Source organism: Dinoponera quadriceps, unplaced genomic scaffold, assembly GCF_001313825.1.
Source record: "Dinoponera quadriceps isolate SergipeBrazil2010 unplaced genomic scaffold, ASM131382v1 scaffold589, whole genome shotgun sequence".
NCBI lineage: Eukaryota > Metazoa > Arthropoda > Insecta > Hymenoptera > Formicidae > Dinoponera > Dinoponera quadriceps.
The window spans coordinates 47,604-61,683 of NW_014554985.1; the positions used below are offsets into that span (position 1 = coordinate 47,604).

General features: G+C 49.0%; 2 protein-coding genes across 17 annotated transcripts in view; one reads left to right on the top strand and one right to left on the bottom strand.

Moving 5' to 3' along the window:
• Positions 1-14,080, bottom strand: part of LOC106742739 — an 88,836-nt gene that overhangs the window by 25,107 nt on the left and 49,649 nt on the right. For 7 of the 15 annotated variants that reach the window (XM_014615957.1, XM_014615955.1, XM_014615953.1 and 4 more), the window contains one exon: positions 10,070-10,258. The exons of 6 other annotated variants lie outside the window; for them this stretch is intronic. In XM_014615957.1, coding sequence (XP_014471443.1) covers positions 10,070-10,193 — 124 coding nt within the window. In that variant the 5' untranslated portion in view covers positions 10,194-10,258. Of the gene's footprint in view, positions 1-10,069; positions 10,259-14,080 lie in introns of those variants that run through there. 2 more of the 15 variants (XM_014615962.1, XM_014615959.1) reach the window with 2 other exon arrangements.
• Positions 37-10,160, top strand: LOC106742737 (ataxin-7-like protein 1). 2 transcript variants are annotated; one of them, XM_014615949.1, is made up of 6 exons: positions 37-1,555; positions 2,481-2,537; positions 2,653-2,757; positions 3,081-3,829; positions 5,307-5,357; positions 5,460-10,160. In XM_014615949.1, exons 1-6 carry the CDS (start codon positions 1,471-1,473, stop codon positions 6,246-6,248), a joined length of 1,836 nt encoding a protein of 611 aa, XP_014471435.1. In that variant the 5' UTR covers positions 37-1,470; the 3' UTR covers positions 6,249-10,160. The 2 variants fall into 2 exon arrangements, with proteins under 2 accessions (XP_014471435.1, XP_014471436.1); XM_014615950.1 differs by having other exon boundaries at positions 1,472-1,555; positions 2,033-2,537.

The window sequence follows — 14,080 nt, forward strand, 5'->3', positions numbered from 1 at the left end:
AGAACCTAATCACAGATGTTTTAATGCCACTTGAATATTAATATTAATTGTAATAATGGAAAATAGTTAGTCGTGTACTAAACATACGTCCGAATCTTTTATTCGGCAATCGTATATGGAGAATCTACTTTTCACGCTAAACCGATCTTTTTAATCTCTGGTTAACAATTATTTTTCGCAATGCTGATGGAAATATTTTACTAAAATCGATGAAAGGTGAAATGAAAGTTATTACAAAATTACTGAACGTGTGTAAAAATGAACTATAATTTTCCTTGTTAAATGCAATGTAATATTGTGAAACATAACAAAAGTTATAGTATACCGTTGAAAAGTAATAAACAGAAATTTTGAAATATTAAACATAAAATTTACTGAATAAAACTGAAAACTGCGTGACTTTTTAAAGAAAAATTGCGGAAATATCGATGAAAGTGATTGTTTACTGAAATAATGATGAAGTGATAATGAAAGAAGAATATATTTCTCACAATTAATATTAAAATGGCACTGGAACATCATGCTTACCCAGCCAGAAATGAGAAGTCGAATCGACGTCGATGAATCGATGAATGATCGAATACCAGACAATATCGACCATCGCATCAATGTTAACTCAGTGTTGCGGCTTTAACTGAATAAGCTCTAATTATTTTTCCCTGGCAAGATTAATTAGCTACGTCATCTTAATTGTGACCCAGAAATCACTCGAGTGCGAATCTCACTAAGGAAAGAGAAAAAATCATTAATTAGCGGTGTCGCGGATATTTCGAATTTATCAATGAAGCCGCACACGTGAACGGATCGGCGGAAGCCGCCGCCGCGTGTGCGCCTCGCTGCACGGTCTCCACGCGAGTGAGTGGCGCGCAGCGTTCTGCGCAAGTCCCCGGCGATTGGCCGCGTGCGCTGCGCACGTTGTCCGCGGCAGCGGCGGCCGCTGACGTCAGTCAGCGCCGGCCAATACCGGCGCGCAGATCCGCAGTATTCGCCGTGCGCGCGTGGAAGACGAATTGGTGTACCGCGTCCGTGTGTGTGCGCGCACTGGTGGCAGCGAGAAGCCACGCGGAAACAACGACGACGGCGACTCGAGAACGTCGAACGGTCGTCGCGAAACGGCACGTACGCGCGACGAGATGCCAGGCGAGGTCGGCGTCTGAGAGACAGACAACGCATCTCGCGACGACGCGTGCTCGGTTCGGTGGGGGGACGGTGAGGGAGGAATCGAGCGGGCGAGCGAGAGAGCGCGCGCGGAGGAGGAGAGGCGACAGATGCGTCTGGTCGTGGCGCGGCACGCACACGCGGTGAGAGCGAGGGAAAGAGGGAGACGGAGCGAGAGCGTGGTAGCGTCGAGTCGCGCCGCACCTGACAGTCCACAGGCAGTCCGCGCCGGCCCCCGAAAAAACACTCTCGCCACGCTATATACACGCGAGGCAGCGCCGTGTTTCACTCAGAACGCGAGCGCCACTGGCAATGTCGGGAAGTGACAGCCCAACATTCTTTCACGGCCAGCCGTGGTCCAGCTGGATCGAAAGAATCGGACGGGACAAGCCGCTGAGTAAGTGCGCTCAATCTGCCAATCGCGACGCCGCCCCGCACGTCCGCCGCCGCCTTGACCGCGACGGCGACGGGCGTCGGAGGGCGCCGTGTACCTAACCTCACTTCGACGCTCCTTTGTCCGGCCGACGAACGGCAGCGCGACACGCGGGCGGGGGCGCGCGAGCGCGCCCAGGGGGGACGTCGAAGGGGGTGTTGTTGCGTGTAGTGGTGAATGATGATGTATCGGCGGCGAGCACGAGGGGAGCGACGTGCGACGTCGTGACTCCTCGCGTGCATCTTTCGCTCCCTTCGCCCCCCCTTCCGCCCGCGCCAACCCTCGTCCGCCGGAGCGAATGTTCGGGGATGATTTTCAGGATACTGATAATTATGTAATTTCGCGAGCGTGCTATGTACGATCTCGACCGGCCGCCGAGGGTAAATTGATGTCGACGTGGGTAGACTCGTCTATCGCGTCACGCTTTTTTTTTTTTGGCAGGAGACAGACTGTCTCGCCCGCTTGCGACGCGCATCGGCGTTCCCTTCTTTCGAGCTGAATGAGCTCTGTAATCGCGCCCGCAACTATGCATGTACACAAGAGATTTGTAAGGAAAATAAAGCTCACTTATCCACCAAGTTGTGTCCTTTATTTCACATTTCTGAAGCCGGGAATTGGCCTCACTTAGCTCAAGGAGAGGATGCTTGACAGTTGAGACAGAACCTTGCCAAAATAGAGAGTAAGATGCACTCTGTATGATTCCTTGCGATTATAAGTCTGGGGAGAAGAGGGATTCAATGCAACATGACTGTGTCAATGAATGTAGTATATTGGTAGAGCATATATATCATGCTGTGACACAGTGTGTGTGTGTGTGTGTGGAATAAGAGGCACTGTTTCACAACGTTCAGTGTGTATCGTTATTGCAGAAGTATGTTGCATGTTACAGGTGATGAAGAGACAGACGCTCAACCATCAAGCTCAGTCACACGTCTGTCCGTAGAAGGTATTTGCCAGCTCACATCTTAAAGTACTAACACATAGTGCATAGTGTTTAGTATATTCATCATATCCACTTTGCACAACTCGTCAGAATGCTGATGCAACTGGACGTTTTTCAGATATCGACCTATATGGCTTCTGTCCAGAGAGAGATATGTTCTACGGAGTGGTATGTGAGATATGCAACGCCATAGTGAAGCCACAAGCTCTCATACAACATATGGGTATGTATCCAAGCTCCGTCAGCCGGCACATTTAATTGTGCATCTGTGTATTCTCTCACTGTGAAGCGTAATCGAAGTCCTGTACGCGATATCCCGTCATTTGCGAACGGAGACTAGAGGGCACATTTTGCAGTAAATATCACAGTTATCGAGTCTCGACACGAAGACAATCGTGAACACGTGCAATCTCACTCTGTTAATCTCCAAGACGCTCTCTTCGTCGCATTGTAGTCGAGAGAACCTCGGCTCTCCACAGCGACATTGTACACAATTGCAGGCGATAAAACCATGTAAACACACGCATACGTTGTATTCTGCCGCAGAAAGTCGTCATCCTTCCGGCACGGCGAATTTCCCACCACCCCCGACCCCGACCGTGAAACCGAGCGTGAAAATCCCCTACTGCAAGATATCGAAGCTGAAGAAAAGCCAAACGCCAGCTCCCACGATCCCCGTGGTCGATGTGAGCACGAAGCTGAACCACACGGCCGTCAAGCGCAACATCGAGCAGGCGAGCCTCTCCGCTGGTAGCGGCTCGTTGCCGATCTCCTCGTCGCCCCGGTCGCCCCTCGAGTCGATCACGGTTCAAACGACGGCCCCTTCCAACGTCACCGGCCCTTCTGTCGGCGGCGCGTCCAGTCCTAGCAAAAGCCCGATCGTCGCCAGCAGCGGCCAGCCTCGGCGGAAGAGGCTTAAAGCGGACCGTTCGTTGCTCAAAGACCGGGAGTACGATCCAGACCGGCACTGCGGCGTCTGGAACGAGGAGACCGGCAAGCCATGCACGAGGTCGCTCACGTGCAAGGCGCACACCGTCTCGCTGCGCCGGACGGTCGTCGGTCGCAGCAAGACCTTCGACAAGCTCCTCGCGGAGCACCGCGCCGCGAAGGAGCCTCCGAGCGGCAGTGGTCGCGCGACGACCAAGGTGACGGTCGCCGGCACCGTCACCGTGTCCTCCGCCGCCGCGTCCAGCCTGAATCCCCATGCTCCCAATACTCCAGTATCCGCCGCCGAGCCGGAAGCACCGAGCTCGCCGCCCGTTCTATCGCTGCCAGACTCGTATCCACTGCCAAAGGTAAGGAAACTGCGACTGTCTCTTCCTCGTACAATTGGTTCTTCTCTCCCTATATTTTGTCAACTCTTTTTTTTTCTTCTTTTTTTTTTCTCTCTCAAGTATCTCAGATCCCTTTACACACGCGCGTCATGTCCGACGGCAGTTGATATCTGTAGTGTCTCCACGGTGTGAATTCTCTTCATTTGCCGTACTGAGTTACGATCAGTTTCGAAGTCGATCCAACCCGAACGGAGAGAGACCGGTCTCCCCTGCGCGAGCAACCCCTGCTATGAAAGAAGGTACGAGGGTTACTGGCGCAGCGACGAAATGAAAGTTTCGGCTCTTGTGGTTGAGGCGGAGAGGTAGAAAGAACAAAGTAGCGTTCGATCGGTGAAGACGATTGAGAAGCGTGTCACTTGGCGAAGGATTCGCTTTTTTCCTCGTGGTTTCCTCGCTCTCTGCCGAGGTTATTGCGTACCTTTCGATTAGTTTGAGACAGTATGCATGATATATACATATATCGCTCCTCTATACTCTTATTTTGGTACTGTGCTTGGAAACTTTCATTTCTCTTGAGTATTATTACGGCGTCGGGCATTCGGAAGTGGGTTGTGAAGAAGACGATGTAGAAATGTCGTTTGCCGTAGTCGTGATGATCAAATTCGTCTTACTGATCGAGTCAGTCGTGTGACTCGGAGAATCTTGGAAAGATATCTCGGAAACTTCACTTGAAGAGTCCACACGCGATTCTCCCAATCTTTACGATAAATTGTATATCGAATGGATATTGAGAGAACGAATCTCGCGGGTTTCTACGTGTACCTTCGATAGAAACAGATACCAAACCTAAAAACTCATATAGATATCGTCGTCTGATTACCGTTACTTTGAAAGCAGCGAGTTTCGATGCTACATCTTCACAGATTATTCTCGATACTCGTGCGGCGACAAAGTTGATCCGAATCTTTGCGCTCTCTTGCGACGATAACGCACTCTTGGAAGTCGTAAATTGCAAAGAGCGTTTCTTTCTCATGAAATCAGAGAGTGTGCCTTGAAATATTGTTTCCTCCGATCAACGCGATCGCTCGTCGTCGGTGTTTTCAACTCTGCTGTTCGGCTCCATTTGACCCGAAATCATCTTTATTTCCCTGTTACATTTTCACATGGCGAATAAGCGTACTGGCAATTCATGGCCTTGTTTCACAGCTTCAAATTAATGTTCTCGAGCTGTGAAACAAAGTCAGAGAATGTCAGAACGCTCACATCAAAGTCACATAAAATCACATAAAACGTGAAATAAAAGTGATTTCGGGTCGAATAGACCCGAACAGCAGGGTTAAAAAAGACACGCGAGCCTGCGACACCGCGTAGTCAATGTAAAGAAAGAAGGAATGGCGCGATTTTGCCGACAAAGACGGGTCGATCGAGCCGGTGTCGAGTTAGCGTCAGCAAAAAGAGGGTGTCGGTTGATACTTGTTTTCTGTTTTTGTTATTGCAGGCTGTTGATTTGCTTTATCGGTGTCTGGCCCCGCATGGCTCCACTAAACCTGTAAGGCATGGTTTCTTTTGGGCACTTAAACGCCACCTTTTCTCACCGTCTGTGAGGACAGCACGATACTTATCGCGAGTCGCCAACCCTTCTCTTTTTTAGACCAAGCTCGAGGAGGACTTCGCCAACGCCGAGGAACTTCGGAGCCTGGAGTCCAGCCTGGTCAACTCGTCCGCCGCAGCTGCCGTGGCCAGCAGCGCGTCGCAGCAGCAGCAGCCGATGATGGCGCCGATATCCGTGATGTTGCCGTCGCTGTCGCCGTTGCCCGGTAACAGCGAGGAGTCACCGGTGGCCACCCTGATACCGAGCAGCACGACGGCCGCGATGCCGGTCGTGCCGGCGCCACTGCCAGCCACCTGCGTGCAACCGCCAGCCGTGGTCGCCACGGTGCTCGAGGGCGAGACTCCGGTGGACATCGACACCGAGGCGATCTCCGCCACCATGTATTCCCCGGTGCACTACAGCAAGGAGCCCAAGTCGCAGTTGGTGATGCAAGCGATGTCGCGACAGCCCAACAGCCACTCGCAGTCACCTGTGCAGTCGGCCAGGAGCTACCAGATGCAGGCGTCGATGCCGAGCCTGGGTCTCTTCGAGCCGGTGGAGCAGCTGGAGCAGCAGCACGCCAGCCAGATCAACGGCAAGCGGCTGAACCACGTGAGCCCGGTGGTCATGTCGTCGCGGCAGCAGAAGAGGCACAAGACTACGCACGACTACCAGTCCTCGCAGGACTTCACGGCCACAACGACGTCGATCCAGGTCGAGGCCACCTCGTCGCCGTACCCGCACTTCGGCGACATCTCCTGGTCGAACTGTCACCCGGAGCCGCTGGCGGTCAGCCGGTGGCTCCGTATCTCGTCCAGCCGTAAGCAGTACAACTTCAATATTCACTGACACAAGACCCCACCCACCCCGGGCTGAGAACTGTGCGCCGTTGGCGTTCGTCTACTACTACCTCCTTTCTTCCCGAAGACACTCTTCGCCGCCGCTTACGTCGTCGTCCTCTTCTTCATCATCGTCAATATCATCATCATCGTTATCCTAGTCGTCATCATCGTCTTCATCATCGTCATCATCCTTTTCGTCGCGTCCGCAGCCCGTCGAGGAGGGAAGGTTCTTGTGTTCATCGTTGCAACGAGACCGACGAGACTTCGCGCACACTCTTCGGCCACGCGAAGCGGTGGCGTCGTTCGCGGATCCCGAGACGGCCGAAAGCCGAAACTCACTCGTTCGCCGAGTTTCTCCCTCGCGGTGTCTGTCCTCGACGGACAGCCGTTGTCGCGTTGAAGCTTTCGCAGCGCTCGGAGCATCGCCGTGGCGCCTTGAGCACGAACGACGAGAGATCCTCGATCGACGGCGCCCATTGTCGCGTGTCTGGACGTGTACCTGAACCTCAAGGGACTCCACAAAGAGGAGGAACGGGTCGATGTGTAGGCCCGCTCCGACTTGTATCCTACACCCGTTTACTCGCTTTGTAACGTAAGATAGGGAAAAAGAGATTAAGACAATGAGTGAGAACGAGAGCGACTGCGAGAGAGAGAGAGAGAGAGAGAAAGTATGTATGTGTCTCGATAACAGCGTGAATGAGGTGACTCCGTGGTAACGAGTAGACAAATTTCCGCGCACGGTCACCGCCGTTACTTTAACCGTGCGGACGCTGCGGAACATTCCTTTCGGTCCTCTTCGCAGCGACGCGCGTCACGGGGACCGCGAGTTCTCTGTGGATGATTCCTAGGTGCTCTTCGGCTTGTGCAGGCAATTTGCGTTCTCGTGCCGATAATATCTCCGAGCTCTCCTGCGTCTCGTCGCGATTTCAAGACTTCGAGCCGCTTTGTCCACGCCTGATCGACCGATGCGGCTCGGTTCATGATTTTTACTTAAATCATTCGAGGCGGAATTATTTAACACGATCGGTACGCAAAGTGCGTACGTTACGAGTGATCTTTGCCGCCCCGAAATCATTTTGGAGCACTTCGCTCCTTTTTTCTGTAATTTTCGATTTCATTCAGATCTTTGCAACAAAACTATTTGAGCATCAAACTACAACGAGGAATACTCCCGGAGAAGAGAGTATCCTATTTCTATATTTTTGCAAATTCGTTCGAAACACGCACATCGGCCCTTGTAAATTACTGATCCGTGTCGGCCGGTTACGCGAGAGCCTTTGTCGAGTGAAGAGTGTAACCGAGAACGCGATTTCGACGGATTACCAGATCCACGCGTCGATCTTCTCGACCGGCCCTTTGGAAATCGAGCACGCAAGAGCGATTCTCGCGGTGCCGTGCGCGGCGCATTTTCTATCGACTCTGTGTACGTGTATATCATTCTTGTAAATAGATCGCCGATCACACTTGTCTCATATTGTACATAGACCATGATGTGTTTAGTCGTGCATCGGTCATGCTCAGCGTTCCGCTATTGATACGCGCGGTTTCTCTTCGCGTAGGAGAGTAAACAAGAAAACTAGAGGGAAAAACCGCTTCGACTTGTTTCCCTGTGAATGAAACGCGGATGTTATAGAGGGAAAGAGAGGGAGAGAGAGAGAGAGAGAGAGAGAGTCCCGTCTGTACATATGGTATATACAAACAGTATACATACATATACATGTACATATATATTTTTTATCAATCACGATCTCTTACCCCTTTAACGTACATATATATATGTATGTGTGTGTGTGTACTCCGAACACGAAGCGCCATTATTTATCGTTGTATCCGCTTCTCTCTCTTTTTTTTTTCTTTTTTTTTTGCCGATTTTCTTTCGTCACAGGGCCATAGTGGAAATCGTAGAGCGCCCGGAGTGATTTATTCGATAGCGAGCTCTCCGGTCTCCGCGCGGTGAATTTCCCGTGTAGCGCAGGAGACCACTCGCGATTGTACATACACGCGGAGCAGATCGAACGTCATTTCTTTCGGGCGAATTGCGTTTTCGCCGACCTGCGAAATCGAAGGGGTGGAGGAGGGGAGAGGGGAGGGGGACCGAGCGACGACGAGCGACTATCGCATCCCTGAATCGTCGGTCGAGCGCGATGATATCGCAATGTGAAAGGTGATTTGCCTCTCTTTTTATTTTTTTTTATCCATGCGTGGTGTTCGCGCTGCACGCGAAATGTGGGCTTCCGCGAAAAAAACACGACGGTGGGTCCCCCCCGCCGCGCATCTCCTCCGCCCCTTCGACAACGGGGAGTGCCCGCACTCGCCTCTGTTTTGCGGATACGAATTTACCAACGAGGGTCCGCGCAGACCTACGCGAAACGCGAGCGACTGCGAGCGGCACGATCGATCGTCGCGCTAAATGAAGCGTTCTATAAAGAATGGGAAACGGGAGGTCTAAGGCTGTGCTTATTGCATAGGATTGATTGCTTATTGCAGGAACGATTTTTGCCGAACGTCGAGAAAATCGATCGCATAAAAGAAGAAAGGAAATTTTCACGCGAGAATCGTGTCGAAAAAGTGAACGATTCTTTTTAAGGTGTGTACACATCTATAACGAACGAACATTTGAATCCGATTGGTATATACTTTTTGATCTAAAAGTACAAAAGAAGAGCTAACTGAATGTTTACGAACTTCTTTTATCTTACCGTCTCGAGATCGAATTAGCCCGAACGCGAATCAAACGTTCCGTTCGGATTCGTTAAGGCGTACGGTCGGTCACAGGATGGTTGCGACAGTTTTTCCTTTACTTCGGAACACACAAAAAATGCAACAAAGCGACCATGGACATAAATATATATGTCAGAATTACATTTGTATATGTAATTTCGACATCTGTCTGACTATTTATTGCGCATGTTCGCTTCATCATATTTTTATATGTTCCAAAACATGTAGAAAAAAACTACTACAACCGTCCCATGAAAGACTACACAGCCGTTTTCGAGTCGTAACAGCAAACGTATTCGTTGTTCGTTCGCTAGATGTAAACGCACTTTTAAACATTCAGCCGATACGACGCCCTAAGATAACGCAGTACTGTAACTATGGCTACGTTCAGAAAACGGAACGGTTCAGTGAGCGCTCCTTGCCATTGGAATATTCCGTTAGATTTACGACGGATCTAAAAGAATATTTCGATCAAAGGTGATAATCACACGATTGCACCACCCTTGTTTCTTCTGTATTTTGTACAATTGTAACCTTTGTATGATTGTTATCTTCGCTCATATTATATCGAGAGAGAGAGAGAGAGAGAGAGAGAGAGAGAGAGAGAGAGAGAGAGAGAGCGCCATCCTCCGTGACTCGGATCCGTCTCGGATTCGCAGCGCCACGCTCGTCGCCCGCCGCGATCGATCGTCCGCGCGAAATCGCACGAACAACGGCACCGTAGAGGCCCGCAACAGACAAATTAGTGAGTTACACACGGCTGATTCACCCGAGACAGTTATTTATTTTTCTACGCGCTCTCGTTGATTTCTGCATCTCGCGCGCTGCAGTTTCCACGAGGGGTGAAAGAGCGCCCGCGGCTGGACGAGCAGGCGCGCGCGAACTTCTTATCATAGATTGTGATATTTAACTGATAATTATCTAGTAGGACGTAATAATAATAATGTACATGTGTTTAGATGTGTTTGGCGGCGGGAGCGTAGCGGCGTTACCGTTTTCTCTTTCCCCGAGTCAACGCCTCGCGCGTTTCGCGCTCGCCATGTCCGTTAGAAGAAGGAGGGAAGAAGAAAAGGGAGGAAGGAAGGAAAGGAAATGAAAATCGCTCACCTCGCGGGGCGGACGGTCGCTTCTCCGCGGCGCGGCGGAGGCGGCCCTCGCGTCGTTGTTCCGCTCCCCCCTCCCCTGAGCTCCTGTGCTCTCGCGGTGGCCGACGAGTGACATGTTTCTCCATCGATGTGCGCGTGCTGAGAAACAGAGCGACGCCTCGTCGCGGTCGCCGGTCCTCCCCCGACTTACCTGAAACCGTGATAACTTGTACATAAATCGTGTAAGAGCAATTACGAAGCCGCGCGAATCTGCGCCGGCGTTTTCAATTAGCCGTATTAGCCGTAAGAGTCCGCGCACGCGCGCTGAAAGAAAGCGGAGGAAAAAGGAAAAAAACCGAGAGGGAGAGAGAGAGAGAGAGAGAGAGAGAGAGAGAGGGGTCTGCGCGAGAATCGCACGCACGCGACGAGCGATGATGAGAGCGTGCCGCCGCCACGTTTGAACGCTAAACGCGGCTTTCTCATCCTGAGCTTTTATTTATCCGCGCGATGTCAACGCGAGACGAGAGATTATTCGGCCGGCTACATTTAGCCCCGGACGAACGAACGAGCACGCGCAGCGGTAACGACGCACGCCGAACGACACACGACCGCCCTTCGCGCGATTCGGCTTCCTGTCTGTTGGTCCGTTCCTTTTAGCCGAACTGACTGCAGTAGTTTACGATATTTGGGCGCATCGAAGCGTGGGAGTCTCGTAACGAAATTTCATACGCTTCAATGTGTACGTAAATGTCTTGAACCAGCCAGTTAAACTGAAAAGAACGAAGCATTCATTTTTGGTTCATTCTCGCGCGTTTTCCTTTTCTTTCTTCTTTCTTTTCCTCAGGATCATGTGTGTATCACAGTTAGTGTTCATTGCTGAACGCGCGATTATTAATGCCAGTTGATTTTCTGCGACACCGTCAACGAGCGCCGTCAAAAGCGGCGACGGCTTCTTCTAAAAGCGGGTATACACTGAGCGAACGAATGATGAATGAGCAGCGAATGTATAATACGAATGTGTTCATTCGTATCTGAAAACGCACGCACTTTCTTTGATAAGCCAACTTCCACTATTCCGTATCTATAATAGGTATAGTAAATTTTTAACGTTTCGCTCTAAGGTAATTAAATTGTAAGGTAATTTCTGAAAAAAAGCGTTTCCAGCACTACCAGTCGCAGTTCATAAGATGGAAGCGTCATTGCGACTTTTCGGAGCATAGGAAATGCCCCCTGTCAGAAATTACATTACGTTGTTTAGAACAAAAGGCTAAAAGAGTTTACTACATGCAAGAAAAAAATTAGTATCAATTTTCAAAATTCGTGTTCTCATATATACAAGGAAGAATATATAACCTTATATGAAGGCAAAACTTGCTTACATATGCAAAAATTATGTATAGTTTCACTAAGAATATCATATTCCCGCAATACAAAAACAATTCACATGAATTGAGAGGAAAAAATATTAAATATCCAAAAAAATGATTATATATGAATTTTGTCTCTATATATAATCATATATAATTATATATGTATATAATCCAAAAAAATCCTGTTATACGAATATAATTGAAGTAAATGCTTATATTTATGGTTGCCTATGATTTAAATACTTGATTGAATCGAACTATTTCTTCAGTTTTTAGTTCAATAGTATTTTTATTATATATATATATATATGATATAATATTACATAATTATATATAACTTTATATGATTATGTATAAACATTTTTTCTGAATAGTAAAACGATAGCTTCAAACTGATACAATTATTGATTTGTAGATATCGTTCTTTTTATCCGATATTTTGCCTTACAGTTCATGAGAACCATTCCTGAATAACAAGAATATGATATTCCTCATGAAACCATAATATATATAACTATATTATATATAACAATCTTTTTATAAGCAAATTTTACCCTCACATAAGACCACATATTCTTGCTTAGATATGAAAATATGAATCTTGAATTGAAACCAATTATTTTTTGCCATACACCTATTGTGGATCCGGACTTATGAACAAACCGGCCCGAAACAGTTCTGTCAGGAATCCATTATAGCGTAAACATTTGCCTACAAATTGTAACAACAAAAGTTTGCGCTCGCCGTTCGTTCCTCATTCGCTCGCTCAGTGCATACCCTAACGATCCGTATTTCCTTCCATCGTCTTTCGACTTTTCGAACAAGCCGGCGGAGAGCAATAACGCGCGCGATCCGAGTGTCTTCGCAGCAATAATTGTTCGTTTTCGTTGGAACGCGCGTCACCGAGGATCCGTCCCTGATGACTTCCAACGCGTTCGCCGACGAAGCACGGAGAACGACGACCGTGGGCTCTTCGAAGCAACCCTGTTAGAAAAGGAAAAACAACGAGATCGGAGAAATTTGTGGGAAGGCATCTCGCCAAATCGCGGATTCGGTGTCTTCGAAGGCAGCAATTTGCAAATTGCCGGATTCCTCTCTATTTCTCATCGTTACTCGTTACACCAATGTCCGCGATTGTTTTGATAAGATGCGCATTGATTATCTCGATGTTAACGGCAGCAAACGGAAGAAAAGGTTACCGCGCTTATTTTTCTCACGTTTGGCGCACCGTTAACCGCGCTAAGCTCCGTCATTCCGAGGGAAGAAAAGCGACGAGTGGTAGATGGGAGAAAAGAAAAAGAAGCGGTGATTTGCGTCTTTCTTCGAGCCCGAAGAAAAAGACACGCGCGAGACAGAGCGAGTCCCCTTGCTTCGTCGCGAACGCAAGCTCCAAGAAACCAGCGGCGTATTTATTTCTCTAAGTATTCCCGACGAATCCGCGTGAAACTGTGGTGGTGCAGCGGCTGGATGTACGCGGCGATAGGAAAAAAATTGATTAAGACTGAATTGTATCGATATCGCGAGAGACGGGGATGAGTTCGGTGACGCGCGAGACGGCCCGGCCGTGCGTTACCGACCGCCCTCAACGAGTCCCTTTTGTACAGATTTTCTTTTTTGTTCCCCAACCCCCCCCCCCCTTTCCCCNTTGGATGTCCGTTCGATTTTCCCGGCGTGTCGCACAGCTTGCGATGCGCCATTGTCCCGCGACCATCGTCATCACGTCGATCGGAATCGCGACGATCTGTTCGTCATTCGGCACGGTAACTTCACGCGGAGGAAGCCGAATGTGCGAAAGGATACACTTCGGGCTTCCTCGGATTTACCGCAGAGCAAGATATTTTGTGGCATTTAATTTAAATATATGTTTTATATTTATTTGTAAATTGTGGATCTCTCATTTCATTTCGTCCATATACCTTTCGTCCGTCTCTCCATATTCGTCGAGCTGCTCGTTCTTTCTTTCTTTCTCTCTCTTCCTCTCTCTCTCTCTCTCTCTCTCTATCTATCTTTCTTTCTTTCTTTGTCCCTTTCTCTCCTGCTTCTTATTTTTCGTCTTATTTGTCGACAGGCGCGAGTGTGCACTGGTAGATGAGCGAGCTTGTGTGAGAATCGGGTGTAACGTCGCGCGAGGCTGGTGTGGCAAAATTGCAATTTGTTTCTTTGTGTGCGCACCGTTGCTTACTACGTCACATATCATCGATTGTAAATAATTATGACGCAGTATTTCGATCACGTCATCGTAACGTCGATGTGTTGTAATGACTGTCATTGGTTATTCGCAAATGCGGCACACGTGCAACTCAACGATCGAAACGCTCGAGAAAAATTGTATCGTGCATGGTATCAACGCGTATAGTTTCGCCGTCTGTTATTATAACGCGGCTGTAATTAATTAATTAATTTACGCATGAAATTAACGAACGTCGAAATAATTAACGAAATTAGCGAAATTAGCGAAATTAATACAACCGATACACGCTTGTTACGTGTTTCTCTCTTAGAAGAAGAAGGAGAAATTATTCGAATTCGGCTGGGAGGAGTGAAATTGGTCGGCCGCGCTCGTCGGAGTCGAAGACCGACGCGTAGCTCGTCGAGACGACGTTACCTCCGTGAAAGGAGGTTTTTACTAGTGTTTTACTAGTGTAGTCCCCCCCCCCCCCCCC

Bases quoted from the DNA above. Each gene is read 5' to 3' on its own strand.
- LOC106742737 (XM_014615949.1), top strand. From the start codon at position 1,471: ATGTCGGGAAGTGACAGCCCAACATTCTTTCACGGCCAGCCGTGGTCC. The intron at 1,556-2,480 runs GTAAGTGCGCTC...TGCATGTTACAG, and splicing joins CGGACGGGACAAGCCGCTGA to GTGATGAAGAGACAGACGCT. The intron at 5,358-5,459 runs GTAAGGCATGGT...TCTCTTTTTTAG, and splicing joins CGCATGGCTCCACTAAACCT to ACCAAGCTCGAGGAGGACTT.